The 16,071-nt window shown below is 38.8% G+C and overlaps 4 protein-coding genes across 13 annotated transcripts; 1 reads left to right on the top strand and 3 right to left on the bottom strand.

Moving 5' to 3' along the window:
- Positions 1 to 818: 818 nt before the first annotated feature.
- Ntpase (ectonucleoside triphosphate diphosphohydrolase NTPase) lies at positions 819 to 5,113 on the bottom strand. 3 transcript variants are annotated; one of them, XM_071773643.1, is made up of 4 exons: positions 4,972 to 5,113; positions 2,420 to 3,571; positions 2,003 to 2,179; positions 819 to 1,918 (listed from the first exon to the last, which is right to left on the bottom strand). In XM_071773643.1, exons 1-4 carry the CDS (start codon positions 5,005 to 5,007, stop codon positions 1,841 to 1,843), a joined length of 1,443 nt encoding a protein of 480 aa, XP_071629744.1. In that variant the 5' UTR covers positions 5,008 to 5,113; the 3' UTR covers positions 819 to 1,840. The 3 variants fall into 3 exon arrangements, with proteins under 3 accessions (XP_071629744.1, XP_071629745.1, XP_071629746.1); XM_071773644.1 differs by lacking the exon at positions 4,972 to 5,113 and adding an exon at positions 4,537 to 4,674; XM_071773645.1 differs by lacking the exon at positions 4,972 to 5,113 and adding an exon at positions 3,658 to 3,903.
- A 35-nt stretch (positions 5,114 to 5,148) lies between these two features.
- On the top strand, positions 5,149 to 8,711 carry LOC139810245 (mitochondrial 2-oxodicarboxylate carrier). Of its 6 annotated transcripts, none has more exons than XM_071773649.1 (8): positions 5,149 to 5,285; positions 6,727 to 6,936; positions 7,085 to 7,380; positions 7,443 to 7,549; positions 7,622 to 7,684; positions 7,764 to 8,057; positions 8,153 to 8,301; positions 8,380 to 8,711. In XM_071773649.1, the coding sequence occupies exons 3-8, from the start codon at positions 7,212 to 7,214 to the stop codon at positions 8,498 to 8,500; spliced, it is 903 nt and encodes a 300-aa protein (XP_071629750.1). In that variant the 5' UTR covers positions 5,149 to 5,285; positions 6,727 to 6,936; positions 7,085 to 7,211; the 3' UTR covers positions 8,501 to 8,711. The 6 variants fall into 6 exon arrangements, with proteins under 6 accessions (XP_071629750.1, XP_071629749.1, XP_071629751.1 ...); XM_071773648.1 differs by lacking the exon at positions 5,149 to 5,285 and adding an exon at positions 5,406 to 5,647; XM_071773650.1 differs by lacking the exon at positions 5,149 to 5,285 and adding an exon at positions 5,668 to 5,931.
- On the bottom strand, positions 8,628 to 10,227 carry LOC139810247 (uncharacterized). The gene is made up of 3 exons (XM_071773658.1): positions 9,726 to 10,227; positions 9,058 to 9,346; positions 8,628 to 8,857 (listed from the first exon to the last, which is right to left on the bottom strand). The coding sequence occupies exons 1-3, from the start codon at positions 10,011 to 10,013 to the stop codon at positions 8,772 to 8,774; spliced, it is 663 nt and encodes a 220-aa protein (XP_071629759.1). The 5' UTR covers positions 10,014 to 10,227; the 3' UTR covers positions 8,628 to 8,771.
- A 598-nt stretch (positions 10,228 to 10,825) lies between these two features.
- On the bottom strand, positions 10,826 to 15,930 carry LOC139810246 (transformer 2). 3 transcript variants are annotated; one of them, XM_071773656.1, is made up of 5 exons: positions 15,760 to 15,930; positions 13,806 to 14,297; positions 13,340 to 13,554; positions 13,132 to 13,229; positions 10,826 to 11,338 (listed from the first exon to the last, which is right to left on the bottom strand). In XM_071773656.1, exons 1-5 carry the CDS (start codon positions 15,772 to 15,774, stop codon positions 11,313 to 11,315), a joined length of 846 nt encoding a protein of 281 aa, XP_071629757.1. In that variant the 5' UTR covers positions 15,775 to 15,930; the 3' UTR covers positions 10,826 to 11,312. The 3 variants fall into 3 exon arrangements, with proteins under 3 accessions (XP_071629757.1, XP_071629758.1, XP_071629756.1); XM_071773657.1 differs by lacking the exon at positions 10,826 to 11,338 and adding an exon at positions 11,458 to 11,980; XM_071773655.1 differs by lacking the exon at positions 10,826 to 11,338 and having other exon boundaries at positions 11,458 to 13,229.
- Between the last annotated feature and the right edge of the window lie 141 nt (positions 15,931 to 16,071).

Genomic DNA, 16,071 nt, shown 5'->3' on the forward strand with positions numbered 1-16,071 from the left:
GTGAGAAGTGAGAACGCGTATAACGTGACTTTGCACCCATATCTTTCCAACAGCGACGATTTGTTGCTGTTAGTCCTCAATAATGCCACGCGCGTCCCCGATGCACGCTCGCGATAACACACTTTGCATGAAGAACCCTTATCTTTCTCGTTTTTCTCCTCCTTTATGGAGATAGTCGCGCTCTTATCCGCCACGGAACTATCGATGATAATCTAGCGGCAAGAGCATCAGCGACAATAGGCACACAATAGACATTTTAATATGGATATTTATATTGTCGGGGGGGTTTGTAGACATGTAAATATTGCTTTGCACAATATGCGCATTGTCATTGCAAAGACGCATCTTCGCCGCGTTTTCACAAATTCGTAGGATCTCGCAGAGATTGAAACAGATCCAATTGCAATCTTCGATGCGCATGAATTGTCGCGTTTCTGTTTTCCATGAGCGAGAAATCGATTTCGGAATCTAATTGGAACCCAGATTCTTCAAATTTTCAAGAAAGAATCAGAAAAATACGTGTAATCTTGAAAGGATGGACATAATTTTAATTCTTGCATCTTTAAAATTCACTAAAAAAATAATTAGATATGGTGTTCAACAAGAGTTCTGATATATATACGTAAATTAAATTTTCGAGTTTGCACCTACGAATAATCGAATATATATTTAGAATCGAATATATCTATACGTAAATTATTGTGATAAAAAATATAGATTGTGAAATTAATATTAACGTACAAAAAATCACACATTTAAAATTAAATAATATAAAATGCAAAATGAACATACGAACGGATACAATAAAAGACGGTATATAATTCTATGTAACGACACATTCGCTTTATTTAAAAACGGCGTTTTAAAGGCACTATATACACATATTACATACACGCAAATTGTGTCCTCTTTTATGGTATGTAGAATAATTGTAGAATGTTGGGTCGTACGAACTATCTCAACAATATTTGTCTATCTATTACACACGCAATGTGTATACAAATTTATTACATCGCCCTGCTGGACGCGTTACAATAAATATGAGGAATCGTCTACGCGGTATCGTAGAAGGAATCCCATAAAATGTCGCAATGCAGCGATACATACAAAAATCGAATGTTATGTACATTAATTGTTGGCATACTTTAACAGGTAGACGTTAGCATCGGGGATAAAATCTGTTTTTGTACTAAATTTGCGATGAGAACTGCAGTTTTTGTGCATCGAGATATGTCAGAGATACCGTTTCCGTGTTTTACATGACGATTTCGTAGCAGATATGTCGCCGCGAGAATACATTCGTGTAATCTCATCTCATTTTTTACAGTTAGTGAATTGCACTTTGATAAATTTTATACAATGGCTGAGGCGAATCGATTTTATCGTTGATTTATATCGCAAATACATTAATTTGTATTTATCCACAAGATTAAGAAATGATAGATTATAAAAAATCATTAAACGCACATCGACATGAAACAATTGCGGACGTATTAAAGAACTGTCATAAATACATACGCGGCGATATGTCTTTCGTTTCAAGTAGATAAGATAACATGATACTTCAGATAAAAATATATTATACCCCTAAAAATATATATCAAATACTGCTTTCCTTTAAATCGTAGAAGACAGGTTGTACGATTAGGCAATTGTGCGTCGGCAATTATCAAATGTTTCGCCAAATCCACAGTTTTTATACAAAAAATGTTAAGTCTCATTAATACTATTTTTTACACGTCTCTTCTTTCTCACAATTGTATGTTCCTCCATTGCTTTGTCTTTTTAAAGTACAGATCTGGAATAAAAACTTATCTAACAATAGTACAACAATAAAACGTCAAAATCCATTTTGGAGAACATTGAACGCGGCTCCCAGTGCCCAACTTAATTCGTGGCCATTGATCTTCTTGTAAAGCTATAAGAATTAAAAATACTTTGTTATCTCCGAAGATATTCTCATAGAATAAAAATAATATCGCGATACGTAATCTTTACTTACGTGTAGCTTAGTCGACGGTTCCAGGCCAAATCCATCTTTTAGCAGAACATAAATGAATGTTAAATCTAAACACATGAACGGTTGATCCGTATTTGGATAATCGCACGTCTCCATGGCTTGCTTCAAAAATGAACTCAGTTGCACCCGTCCACCCATAAATGGATCTATTAATGCTACCTGAAAAATTAATAGTACAAATATTTCTTATATTTCTGTCATTGTAGCAATTATAGTTTATAATTTATATGTTAGAGATATCTTTTTAATATCAAATAAGTCGATATCTCGCTTAATATTTATATAAGTCTAAAGAATATCTCTAATTTTTTACTTTTGTATTATGAAATTAATAGTTGATCAAATATACGTGAAAAAATGAATTATTTGTTTAACATTCGTAACTTTTGGAATCCTTACCTCTGTCGCACGTTCAAAGTAGTATGAAAATGCATATACTTCGTGATCCTTCAAACCTATTGGTCTTTCCGTGAGAGTGCCGACATACTTTTCTATTATCTTTAAACATTCGGCGAAACGTACTATCGGCTTGTTCTCGTCCCCGCCGGCAAAGTTTTGCGTTTTCACCACTTTGTACGTGCCGTTTATCGGACCTCTCACTCTGTAATCGCGCCCGTGATAAGACCATTCGGCAGATACGATCGGATTGATGCACTCGGAATGTACCTCTATGGGAACTTTGGAATTTGTATCCTCAAGATTCATGTCGTAAGTCAAAATCGCCTTTCTGGCGGCCATTAGACCCATGCCTAAGTAACTGTGCGTGTAAAGACTCATGTTGTGATTGAATACATTGATGGAGTAGACGTGCTTCCCCAATTTCTTGGCCTGGGCGCTGTCAGGCTGGAACGTGACCTGCGTCGAGCCACCGCCGAGATCCAACGCTGCCACGGTGGTCTGAGAGCTGAGCGAGTTAAAACGATCGAGTAAGAAATTGACGGTGAACCAGGAGAAGATCCCCTCGTCCGTGCCTTCCATTATGGAGATGGAGTTTCTCGCGATCTGAAATCCGGACGTTTGAAACAGCTTTCTGCACTCCTCTAGGATGCCGCGGGCTTTGTGCTCCGGCAACAATCTCAGTCCTGCCGTGGCCTTCATCGTCAGCAACGTGCGAGGCCATTCCGATTGCGGGATCACCGTCTTCGCTTCGTTCAGAAGCGTGGTCAGAGATCTCGCGGCGTCCTCCGGTTTGTCGGCGAACGAGCTCAATCCAGGTTTTATCTCCTTGAACAGCTCGTTATCCAGCACTAAATTCCCGTTGAGAATGGACTCGTGAAAGCTGAACGCTAATACGCGGCTACCGGTAGATCCAGCGTCGATTACGACCACGTAGAACGGCTTTTGTAAATTAAATGAGAACGCTAGGGTGTCGATAGCCTTGCTGCCTATCCTGATGGGTTTCAAGTCATTCGCTATGGCTATGTAACCTAGGAACAGTGTACCAAGCACCACCAGCATGGTGAAGTACTTCCTTCCTGGTTGGCCGGTGGTTTTCTTCTGGTAGGATGCCAATTCATTATCGCGCTCTTCTTCATGTTCTTCAGTTCTCAGCTGAAAGACACAAGACAACTATTAGTGAGAGAATTTCTACAAAATTCTATCTATTTGTGTCGATCGAGTTTACTTATATTGTTTACCGTAAGAAAGTTTACACCTAGATTTGCAACATATTACACGTTTGTATCACCCGCAACCCTGTACGAACGAGAAATTCCTCTAAAAATGATTAAGTTATATATGTATCATGTACAAATCCTGTTGCAAAACGTATTCAGAACAACGGTTACAAGTGTAAAGGAATATATCTTCTTGATGATTCGAGATGGATCTCAAATCATCCATTCTTGGGATATCTTTAAAATTGATGATGATTATTCAATTAAATCTGATTAATTCAATTCAGTTCAATTCAATTCCGAATTATCTGCGGCAAAATTTCTGATTGTACAATCTACTGTCTTGGATCTTTCTCTCCACATATATAGACAAAAAAATCAGTCTCTTTGTCTTCACAAAACACTACACTACTAAACAGGTATCGACCAGGATGACTTTGATCAAACTCTCCACTTGGCGATTAATTCAACGGGTAGAATTGCGCTCACGCAATCTCTAATGCAGAATAGGTATGAAAATATAGCAAATAGCGGAAAATAAACATTGACGTTTCCTATATCCAATTACATAATCCATCACCTCTAATCTAATCTAATCTCCCTTTTCACGTGTCGAACGATAAGAAATTGATCGTGCCATCCTCGTTACGGTATATCGAGGTATAGCAGGAGGAGTTTCATCTGACAGCGCTAAACGTCGATTAAGTCAACATGGAGTTCGTTGTCAAGGTCATCCTAGGTCGATCGCCAATCGAGTTAATTCTGGTTAATTCGCTCGAGGTCACTCTGAAACGACGCAGGGGGGTCGACGTTAACCTCGCCGGGAGCAGCGCGACCGAGTGTCACGCGGGGAAGCACACGCTCTTTCCCTATATCTCTCCGCATCGTTTCTACACTCACGAGCGTGTATCGCATCTAGGGCGACCCGTACGATCCGCCGGGCGACGGGTGCTTATCATGTAAAAAAAACCAGAGAGCCTCGTACAGCGGGGAGCGGGAGCGCCTGCCGCCTGGCGCCGATGTGCCGCGTGCATCGCGCGCCCTTCGAGCGCAATTGCGCGCTTGTCGCTCGTCGCGCGTGTCAACGACGATCACGTGACGCGAGGGCCACGCTACGCGAGGCACGGTTCGAAATTCGAACCCCGATCTCGCGTGCGTGCGTATGCGTGCGTACGTATGCGTGCGACGTGCTCGCTTCGCTCCGCTCCGCTCTCGCGCGTCTCGATTCACGAATCATGAAAGAAGACGCGAGACGCACGGCGATCAACGGCAATGCGCTTTTCGTTCGTTCAATATGAACGAACGAACGATCGTCGATATAGAATCGTTACGTACCTTTCGCTGTCTCACGCTGTTTTGCGTGGACGACATGATGACTGGACGAATGATCGAATAATGGACAAGAGACGTATAGCAGCGAGGAACCGGAAGAGATTACGCGAGACTCGGACTCGTCGCGCGGCGACGGCGGCGGACTGCCAGGAGCGAAATTGACGGCGCGACTTTTTACATCCGTGAATATCCGAGGCGAGGCCCCGCCGGGGAGCGAATTAGTGTTGGTGCGTGCGCCGGCGAGTCATTAAGGCGATAACGTGCGCTTACGTCTCGAGACACTCGCGAACGTATTCGCGCCTCGACGGGGTACAAAGGTGATTAGAGAAGGAGCGAGCGAGAGACGGTCGATAATCGCGGCGTTGCGAAACTGTCCGTCACTCGGGCCTCCGGGCCGTCTGACCGTTTGACAGACGGACGCGTGCGTGGCGGAACTATACTTGTAAACATCGAACCAAGCGATCGAAATAGACGTAATTTAGTGGCGAGCGTCAAAGTGGACGTTAAAATAGTGAATAGAGAGAGAGAGATGCATGCATGCATACTACGCATGTTTGGAAAGATAATAAGCGTGTCACGTGATCGCGGAAATCAGCGGGGATGAAAGAACGCTTTGTCGCGATCGTCCGACGTTCTTTTACGTGATACGTCTTAACTTGTAAGAAGAAATAAAAAAAAAGTAAGACCCGCCGCGAGCCACGCGAAAAACTTGGCTCGACGTCTCGTTGTTTATTTTGTTTTCTTTCCCTTTTTCTTTTTATTCATCCGGTCGTCTACTTTGCATGTCGACTCGCTTATCGCGAACGTCGCGAAGAAACGCAAAAAGAAAAAGAGAATTTCTCCAATCACTCAATTATGCAACGCGGTTAGATAACGAACGTGATGATGACACGCTCGCGATGAGTCGTCGATTCGTTGCGAATCCGTGCGGGATATTAACTTAATTGATGCATGCCGATTGTTGTAAGTAAATTCTCGCGTGTTATATACGAAAATTTTACCATGTTATCGGGATCGCGGGCTCTGTCGCGGTCGGAATGCATGCAAGAGTGGGAAAGTTCTATTCGACCACATATAATAATAGTTATAAACTTGGAACGACGATGTTTTCTTATTAGCTAAATTTACCGGATAGAATTTGCTGTTTTGTACATGGTCTCCTGCTCTAGAAAGGTCTGCATAATAATGTTTCACACGTGTTTTTGCATATGCACATAGATAAAGGTGATAATCTCGTAGAATTATTTATGAAATTGATAAAACGTTATCGAGATTTTTATGAAGCATGTCTATCAAATAAAAAAAAACCCTGTCATATACCTCTATATATTGTCTTTTATTAACAATAATATACATGCATATATGTATTTTTATTTTTTATACACTAAATAAAAAAAATATATACATATATATAAAATAAATCTTTAATATTACCAGAAAATAATTATTTGATGACATGAGCTGATAGTCAACTTTTTTTTACATAATTATATAAATCGTTTAGTTCTCATATTTTAGTCGAATGCAAGCTACAAAACAAGTGCACAATTTTATATATATATATATATATATATGTTAATTGTATTAATAATGAAGCATCTTAATACATTTATACACTGTAGATCACAGTTGTGGATGTGTTTGCAAATAAAAAATTGTATAAGCTCTATGCGAATAAGTATTAATCATTGCATTGAAGGTTAGGATTCTTTTCTGAGTTCTAAAAATAGATCCCAACTCAACAAACATTATTTTTAGGTCGTGGTGTTCTCCAGATTTCTTGCACGCAGTATGGATCACGCTGACAGGAACTCTGATCAAGACAAGGTGTCGGTTGTGAAAATAGAGAAACTTTAATTTATACAGCAAAAGTGCAGGTATATCGGCGCATAAATCAACACTTTCTGATGTCTCACTGGAGAAGATAGCACATATATATTATTCCATTTCATCCGTTAAACCGAGCTGGTAAGAATAAGTGATGCAACGTCAAACGATTCAAGAGCACAAGAATAACTATAAATGTCACTTTAGAGAATCGCTACTGTAATACAGTATATATTATTTACAATTTTACAACAGCAGAAGGAATTTAAATTGACTTATTTATTTTCAGATGCAACCTGCAGCGAGCAAATGACAACATAGGGTATTATATTACGTTGACGTGAAAAATAATATATTTTGATTATTTTTCCCGTATTTCATATCAATCGGACGATCCGTTTATCGAGACTGCAAAAATGACACGTAATACCACGGAGAATCTCTTAAAAGAGGCTGCCATCCAGATTGGTGCTGGTGGATCGGCAGGTTTTATCGAAGTTTGCATAATGCATCCAATGGATCTTGTTAAAACGCGTTTTCAGCTCCAAGTGAAGACAACCAAGTCAGATCCATTATATTATACAGGTACTTATATATAGCATTTAAACATTTGTATTGTGTCATGCGTTAGCTAATTAATATTATAGGAATTCGGGATTGTATGACTAAAATGTACAAGACTGAAGGATTACCGGCATTTTGGAAGGGAATTTTGCCCCCGATACTTGTAGAAACTCCCAAACGTGCAGTTAAAGTAAGTACATTGCTTGATGTGCAAATAGAAGTCTAGCATTTTTTTTATTTATAGAAACGTTTTCTTTTTTAGTTTTTCACATTTGAGCAATATAAACAGTTTTTCTTATTCGGCGCTAGTGCACCCACTCCGTTGGTAATTACTCTAATACGATTATTATAATTTGCCAATTATTTACATTATTACAAAATAAAAAAAAGTTGCATCGTTGCAGACATTCTCATGCGCTGGTTTCTTTGCCGGTGTTACAGAGGCTATATTAGTTAATCCTTTCGAAGTGGTCAAAGTAAAACTACAATCTAATCGAAAGCACGTGAAAGAAAGCCCGTCAACAGTCGCAGTGACAAAAGAGATAATTTCAAAGTATGGATTGAACGGTCTGAACAAAGGGCTTTCAGCCACCATAATGAGAAATGCGGTGTTCAATTCATTTTATTTTGGTTTTTATCATTCTGTTAAAGGATATATACCAGCCAGTAAAGAACCTTGGCTGGAATTCTTAACTAAAGTAATCATTCAGTTTTGTGTGACTTAACACAGGACGTGTGTACAAAATTGCACGTTGTCCCATCAGTTTGTAATGTGCACTCAAAAATTTTCCAGGTTGCTATAGGATTCGTCTCGGGTACCGTCGCTTCCTGTTTAAACATACCGTTTGACGTGGCTAAAAGTCGCATTCAGGGACCACAAGATGGTAAGACGCAATACAAAGGGACACTGAACACCATGCGTATTGTTTACAAGAGAGAAGGGTATTTACATACGTTTTACTTACCAATATCGTTGTACTTGAGCTCGAGATCGCTCACTCGTCAAATCTGCCATTCTAGATTTAGAGCCTTGTACAAAGGCTTGGTGCCAAAGGTGCTGAGATTAGGTCCAGGCGGTGCCATTATGCTCGTAGTATATGACTACATGCATGTATTTCTTACAAAAAAGTTCAAAGACTAACATCTTCACTGCATTTTAACAAGCTGTGAGGTAGCTATAAGTATAAGTTACTCTTTAAAATGCATTTAATATATATATATGTTTATTATAATATATAATGTATATTTTTTAATGTAAAAACAAGATATAGATTCATATAGTTTTTTAATCATAAAAATATAATTCTTTACATGGTTATATGTGTCAAATAAACGACCTTTTTATAATTTTACATTATCTACTTTGTTACTTTTCCTTTTTTTCTCAGTCTTTTCACAATAATATAGGAAAATTAGTCATCTAAAACAGAGTCTAGCCATTTTTCTAAGTCCAAGTCAATTGGTTTATTCGGAATGTTCTTCGACTTTGGTTTGGAATCTGCAACAAATCGTCAATGAATATTTACGATATAAACCTTTCATCACATTGCAGAAAACTAGTCTAATTGCAAATTGTACGTTTACAATTATCTTTTTAAAGACGGAAACTTGGCCTCATAATTTTCAGAACCAAACTTGCGAAAACAAAACTACTAAAGTGGAGAATGCTGAAATACTTGTTTCAATCTAAGATCTTACCACTGCTACGAGACGTAGATAGCGACATGGGCTGGGCGATTTCTGTCACAGTGCTCGGGAGAGGTTCCTTTAGAGACAATAAAAAATCTAGATCTTCCTCTATATCACCTAAAGAATCTGGATCTTTTTCTAAATGATCGAGTTTGTTTTCTGGTTTCACGTTTGTCGTTGACTTCATATCTTTCGATTGGTCAGTCTTCGCGTTCTCCTTGATCAGTTCATCCAGAATTGCGCTGTAAGCCGCCTTGCTTCTCTCAGCATCATTGTAGATACTCGTCAACTGATCGCTCTAGAATCAATATGCAAATCGTCGAATTAATCGGTCGTTCGATCGGGAGTCATTCGTGCGATTGGTGTCGATATCTCTTTACGTATTCTTGAATATCTCTTGGGGCCTGAGCAGAATAGCTGACTTATAATTCTAATTGTAAGACAATGTTTTATGCTTTAAATTTTTGTTTTTAGTAACACAATACTGTTTTGTGTCTCAAGTCTTACAAATATCGACACTTCGTGCATATGTACAAGACGTGTGACACAAGACAGTATTGTGCGTTACTATAAACAAAGATTTAAACACTGTCTTAAAATTATAAGTCAGCTATTCTGCTCCAGGTCCTTACAATTAAAGTATCACTTGTATCTCGAGTGTCTCCACGAGTACTTACTACGAAGTACCTGTCGGGCACGTCGACGTATTCGTTGAACGGAACGCAGTCAATCGCGGCCGACACCTCCTTCAGGTTCAGGGTGAAGAATTCCGAGTACTCCGACGAGTCGACGGTCCAGGCCTTCTCCGACTTGAAGACGAAGTGCCCGCCTTTCGAGAGCGGCGCGTTCATGAGAGTCCCGAAGTCCTTGCCCACGTCCTCGTCCGTCAGCGATTCCGCGGGCGCGGGCTCGGCGACGGACGAGGGAGGTTGTTGCGGCTTGCCTTTCTTCTTCGCCTTTTGCATCTCCGAAAATTCGTCCTTCACGCGAAGTCGCAACCGATCGCAAGCTTGTTTACGTTCAGAATGTCAAAATTCACGTGTGTCGTAGGTCGTGTGTTTACATATACCGTAAACGAGTGCGTAGTGCGTACTGCATGCAATAGATCGATCGATGTTCGACTTTCGATGGCTCGATTGTTATTTTTTCGATATCTTGAAATATGAATTTGAAAATAGGAATATAATTCCTAGGACGAACAAAGTCAGATCACTTTAATTAACAGAATCGCTTAAAATAAAGTTTTTAGCTACATAATGGATGTGGACCTTTCGAAATTCTGTGAAAACACCTGGTGATCCATGGGGATTAGAATCAAAAAGGCAATTACTTTGCTGGAAGCTGATTTTATTGGCATTAAAATTCAGATCGAGTCCCGACAAAATGGACTTCCGTTATACACTTCTACAAGACCTCAAATATTTGCAAAGGCAATGATAAACGCGCAGGGATATCGTGGAAAGGAATCAATCCGCAGCATTACTTTTATCCTAAGTGTAAAAAGCGATTCGCGTGTTACGCACCAATATCCGCAATGTAAAAAAGAGAAACCACACAAAAAGGGAAGGGATCAAAGTAGATTGTGGTAGAAACAACATTTATTGACAAAAATGCTATGATAGTCCTATTACCACTAGGTAAAATTCATAATAGACCGAGGTCTTCTTGGAGGAAACGGAGGTCTCAGGATGGTGGAGGGAGAGGATGTGATAAAGGAGGTATACGGACTTTTATCTTTATTTTCACGTATGTATATGTAGAGGTGTTGCATATAAGCATATATATATATATATATATATATATATATATATATATATATATATGTATATGTATATGCAGTTCTCTAGAGCGAATAAAATAGCGTGTGGCAACCAAACCAACTGATAAAGAATATGATCGGTATAAAGGTCTGGGAGCACCTTACGCTCGTCCCTATTCTACGAAAGATTTTTCGATGAACTTCTTGAATATTTTTCGGAAACACGTTCGGCCCTGTTTTCACCCCCAACCAAAATGAACTCCGTCCCGGTCGGGGGTCTGACGATCAACTCGATTCTGTCTTCGGGCTTGCACTACTTGACGTTTTCTTCTAGGCTTGAGGCTTCTCAGCCGGAAATGAATTGCAGATCATATTCTTTGTCACAAGCAACCGAGAAAACCTTCTGACTCTTGACAATGCGAGCAAGATAAACGTGTCTTCAAATATCTTGTCTTCGACTTTTCAAAACTCATTTTTTCAGAGTGAAACTTCAAACTTCCCTCTATCATCCAATACCTCTTGATTCAAAACCTTATAAACAAACAAACAGGTTAGAGAACTTACTTGTACCAAAGCTCGTTATTATTTTTCTGTGTTTTTTTTTTTATATCTTTGCGTTTCGTTTTCCTGCTTTATTTATTTAGGTTTACTTTATTTTTTTTTTTTCGTTAAAGAGAGAATTTTTCACATTTTTTAAAAGATTCTAGTCAACGGCTGGAATACAACTGTAAGCTAGAGACAACACAAATATCGAGCACTCAATTATATTCCAGCTCACATTATAGCCTGTATTATTACACAATTGAAACCTTATCTTCATAACATTAAGAGGAAGAGATATAAACTTATGAAAATAAGGTTTTACATCTATTCTAACCTTACTGGTTTTCGTGCAAACGGTATGCTACACTTTACTACATTTTACATTTCTCTTTTCGTCAATAGTGTTTATAGTATATACTGTATAGTAGATACTGTTTATAGTAGTGTAACTAAAACGCTTGCGAGATTGTATATCTGCATACGGATGCAGGATTAGGTAAGGTAAGAATAGTAATATAATGTGATTTTGTTAATTTAATAATTTTGACCCGTTGACGAAATATTTGGGTCAAACTCATCGGATCTTCCGAAAGGACCTGGCCTCGCATCACTTGCATGACTAATAGCGTCCTGAAATTCATTAAGCAACAAAAAAACCATGATTGTTTACGCAAGTTACGGATTGCTGCTTAGCTACTACCGTACGATTTATCGAGCGCATTTCTCTGATGCTCCCGTCTGCCGATTTCTTGCTAACTTAAGTGCTTACTTTGTAATCCAATTAACATTACCGTTTCGATAAATATAAGCGGTCTACGAAAATATGAATCCGAAAAAAGTATTATATTGTAAATAGCTCGACGACATTTTTCAACGTAATAAGATATATCGCGTGCAAAATCGTTTCTTGAAATTAATAGTAAGCAGCATCGATATTAAGTATTTTAATTTTTTTAAAATATTTTACGCAATATATTAATTTCTTTTAGATTTCATAATTTTCATAAATATCTTCAAGAAAGCAGTTAATTAATGTATATAACACAGCAAGATGCCCGGCCGTAACAAAGAATTATGATGAGAAGTCATGTCTTTCTCTAGAAAAATAAACGTTATGAAACATGCGAGAATTCTTCTCCACGTAAAATTTTCGTGTAGTGTTCAGTAAAACAAAAAAGTGAGATAAGAGAAATAAACGTACATTACAGTAAGCACCGTTGTGCAAGAAATTACGAAAATATGAAGTTTTTGCTAGATAATTTGCAGTTTTATACATATACAGGGTGTCCCGAAAATCGAGGATAATAAAATTGCAGCATAAAAGTTCGTAAAAAATTTAAGTAATAAAAGGGCATGTCATTTTTTTTATAAAGTAGTTTCTTAAATATAAAGGTATAAGGTATAATCAATACATTGGTTATAAAGTATGATCGTGCAGTAGTATGCGTACAGCGGCAACGTTTTGTTTGACATCTAATTATCTAATACCATTGCGCGCACGACACACGGACAGATGACTTTTTAATCAATGCTTACGATTGGTTATACCTTAAAACCTTTATATAGAAACTACTTTATAAAAAAGTGGCATGCACTTTTATTAATTTTTTTATTAATTAATTTTTCACGAACTTTCATACAACTTTATTATCCTTGAAACACCCTGTATATAGACGTATAATCTCGTGTTCTAACATAAATTTAGTACAAGGATGAGACACATATATCCATGTAGACAGCTTATATTGCAAATTACAAATTTAAGTGGACGTTGTACTTACGCGGCGAATAGGAGCGCGATCTAGAGCGGTCGTAACGTGAACGTCGACGGCTGTAGTATGGGCTGGGTGAGCGACGATAACTTCCTCTGTAGCTAACTCTATTGTTTCCAGTATTAAAAAAAATAAAGAATTAAAAAACGGAAAAAAGAGAAATAATGTGTCAATTATTTTTTTGACTTATTATTTCGAGAGGACTTAGACGACTTACTCTCTACGTCTCGGAGCATCCCAGTTTCTGTCGTGCAGATGCGTAGGTTTTCCCATGTATATTCCCGGAGTAGGAGTATGAGCGCGTTGCGTAATAGAGAAGTCTACTCTGATTCGTCTCCCGTCAATTTCCATGCCGGTGCATTGGTCTTTAGCCACTTTAGCATCCTCGGACGATTCGAAATATACAAAGCAAAATCCTCTAGAGCGTCCAGTCTGTAAATATGAATTACATGTGGTACCATTAAACTGCGCTATCACTAAGTTGTACTAACTTCTAATTTACTCGTAGATTTATATTAATATGTGGCCAGAAGCCTTTAACGTATCATGTGTCTCTTAAGAATGAACGTTCTAAATTTCTGGCGCAACTTTATTGTTCCCCAGTGTAAACACCTATGTGGGGACTGTCGCGTACTATATTAATATATGAATAAACATACATGACTACATCAAGTCTCACATACCTTTGCATCGATAACGACCTGTACTCGTTCTACTGGGCCATATCGCGAGAATATATGTTGGATTTGCTGTTCAGTCGTGAAAATTGAGAGTCCGAAGACACCTAGGCAACGGGAAGGGCAAGGATTGTCGCGATTACCAATGTGCCGCCGCCTCGATGACATCGGGCTGCGTGAGTGTGACCGGTACACGTGTCGGTCGCGAGAGTACCGCGACCGCGAGTACGAGCGAGATCTACTACGGGAATAACGACTGCCGCGGTATGGCGAACGACTTCGGCTGCGGCTACTACGGTGACCAACGGTATACTTGCTGCCCCGATACGACTTGCGACCGCGTGACGCGGATCGACTACGCGACCTCGAGTATTTGTTGACCTCTTTGTGCTCCTTCCGCTCGCGCGACTTACGCGATCTCGAATGCGATCGCGAGTCTCTTAGGCCACCGTCCGCAGTTCGTGGTCGACGGGGGCTTGCACTGCGACTGCCACTTCTCTGCAAATTAAAAAACAACCGTTACCACAAGTTATATCATGTATATACAAAGATGATACAAAATTGAATTATCATTATATTTTACATGATAAATTAAATTGAAGAAATAGGACATAAAAAAAATGTGATAATATTTAACACACATGAATTATACACACATGATAATATTATACACATATAAAAACATTTAATTTAACATTTAAATATGTTATATTTATTTGTGTATTTTTTAATATTTTTTATTTCTTCTGTATATAAAAGAAATATTCACAATGGAGTTACAAGCAACTAAAGAATTAGCAGATTAAAGAAGTATAATATTTATGATATTTTATAATATCTTTCTTTAATCCACTAATTCTTTTATTGCTTAAGAAGGGTGATTGCTCAATCAATATGATAAGAATTAGTTCTTTATGGAGGATATTCGTCTATGGAAATCTGTCGTCCATGCCAAAGTGTAAGACAACTGTCTTTATAGTTTAGTTGTTGATTTGAATTAATTACTAAAGTTATACTTATTGGCACCCATTTATCAGGGCCGAATTTGAATTAATTCTTATCAGATTAATTTGAGCAACCACTTTCCTTAACTCCATTGCGAGAATACACATATCTTTCACACACACATATAGAAGAAATAAAAAGTACTAATTAATACTTCAATAAATATAAATGCATTTAAATGTTAAATTAAAAGTCTTCATGCGTCTAATATTGAAATGTTAAGTAATATTTAAAACTTACGATAAATTTGCAAATGGAAAACAGAATGTTCAATGTCTAAGAGGACAGAACTGAGTTCTTCAATAGTAATGTAAGCTTTACTCCAAAAGATAACTTGTAACTTTCCAAGGTATGACAATGTTTGGCATTCTATATAAACAAATATATCACAAGCTAATAAAGACAAATAAAGACCTTCTTGTAAATTGAACTTCAGATCAAAAAGCATTTGCGAAAACATTTCATTTTCATCAGAATAAATACATATGTATACAAATCTAACCTAGAAGATATATATATATATATATATATATATATATATATATATATACACATATCAAATCAAATTAGAATTAAATTTTCTAAATAGCGAATGTTACCAACGATAACAATCGCCAATGTTCTAAACATATGAGCGCGACCGACCAATCGCGATTCAGCTATTCACGTTTATAACCTAATAAAGCGCTTTCGCCGAGATCAAAATCATCGTCGGCGAATCGTCGGGAATTCGATATTGCACATTTTTTCAAGACACATTCCGCAATTAGCGGCAGCGAACGAGTCGCGCGCGTCGAGTCATCACGAACGCCGCGTGGTACCGATAATGGCTGGGAGTAGGAACTGCGCCGCTGGATCGATAATGGCCGTGCCGAGTCGCGTTATTTCGTCGCGTTTCACGCGACGACGGTTCGCGAGTCGGTTGCGCGAGGATCCGCGATTTTTCGGCACTCACCTCGATATCGCTCATCGCCAAAGTCCCTCGACCGTGGATCTGTGTCGGACAGAAAACGAAATGCGTCGCCACGCGCTCCGTTTCCTCGGTAGACTCTCGACAATCGACAAATAATATGGCGTGAAGCCTCGTCGCAGGAAACGCCGGGCCCCCCGCACTGCCCCGCAGTCCGCAGTCCGCACACGAATGAACACACCAACATCCGGCGGCGTTACCATGGCAACGCGTGGACGCGTGGCGGTCGCGGTTTTCGCGCGGCGCGTGCGCACGGGGCCGTGGCGACGCCTGGGTACTTTGTTAAAATCTAGTGAC

This window comes from Temnothorax longispinosus, chromosome 3 (genome assembly GCF_030848805.1).
Source record: "Temnothorax longispinosus isolate EJ_2023e chromosome 3, Tlon_JGU_v1, whole genome shotgun sequence".
NCBI classification, from domain to species: domain Eukaryota; kingdom Metazoa; phylum Arthropoda; class Insecta; order Hymenoptera; family Formicidae; genus Temnothorax; species Temnothorax longispinosus.

Excerpts from the sequence above, each read along its gene's own strand:
- Ntpase (XM_071773643.1), bottom strand. The coding sequence starts at position 5,007 with ATGTCGTCCACGCAAAACAGCGTGAGACAGCGAAAG. Across the intron at positions 2,180-2,419 it reads ACTTTGAACGTGCGACAGAG|GTAGCATTAATAGATCCATT; the intron begins GTAAGGATTCCA and ends TTAATTTTTCAG. Across the intron at positions 1,919-2,002 it reads AACCGTCGACTAAGCTACAC|CTTTACAAGAAGATCAATGG; the intron begins GTAAGTAAAGAT and ends TAATTCTTATAG.
- LOC139810245 (XM_071773649.1), top strand. The coding sequence starts at position 7,212 with ATGACACGTAATACCACGGAGAATCTCTTAAAAGAGGCTGCCATCCAG. Across the intron at positions 7,685-7,763 it reads CTAGTGCACCCACTCCGTTG|ACATTCTCATGCGCTGGTTT; the intron begins GTAATTACTCTA and ends GCATCGTTGCAG. Across the intron at positions 8,058-8,152 it reads GGCTGGAATTCTTAACTAAA|GTTGCTATAGGATTCGTCTC; the intron begins GTAATCATTCAG and ends AAAATTTTCCAG.
- LOC139810247 (XM_071773658.1), bottom strand. The coding sequence starts at position 10,013 with ATGCAAAAGGCGAAGAAGAAAGGCAAGCCGCAACAACCTCCCTCGTCC. Across the intron at positions 9,347-9,725 it reads TGCCCGACAGGTACTTCGTA|AGCGATCAGTTGACGAGTAT; the intron begins GTAAGTACTCGT and ends TATTGATTCTAG. Across the intron at positions 8,858-9,057 it reads ATCTACGTCTCGTAGCAGTG|ATTCCAAACCAAAGTCGAAG; the intron begins GTAAGATCTTAG and ends GATTTGTTGCAG.
- LOC139810246 (XM_071773655.1), bottom strand. Across the intron at positions 13,555-13,805 it reads AGGTCGTTATCGATGCAAAG|ACTGGACGCTCTAGAGGATT; the intron begins GTATGTGAGACT and ends TCATATTTACAG. Across the intron at positions 13,230-13,339 it reads GATGCTCCGAGACGTAGAGA|AGTTAGCTACAGAGGAAGTT; the intron begins GTAAGTCGTCTA and ends TGGAAACAATAG.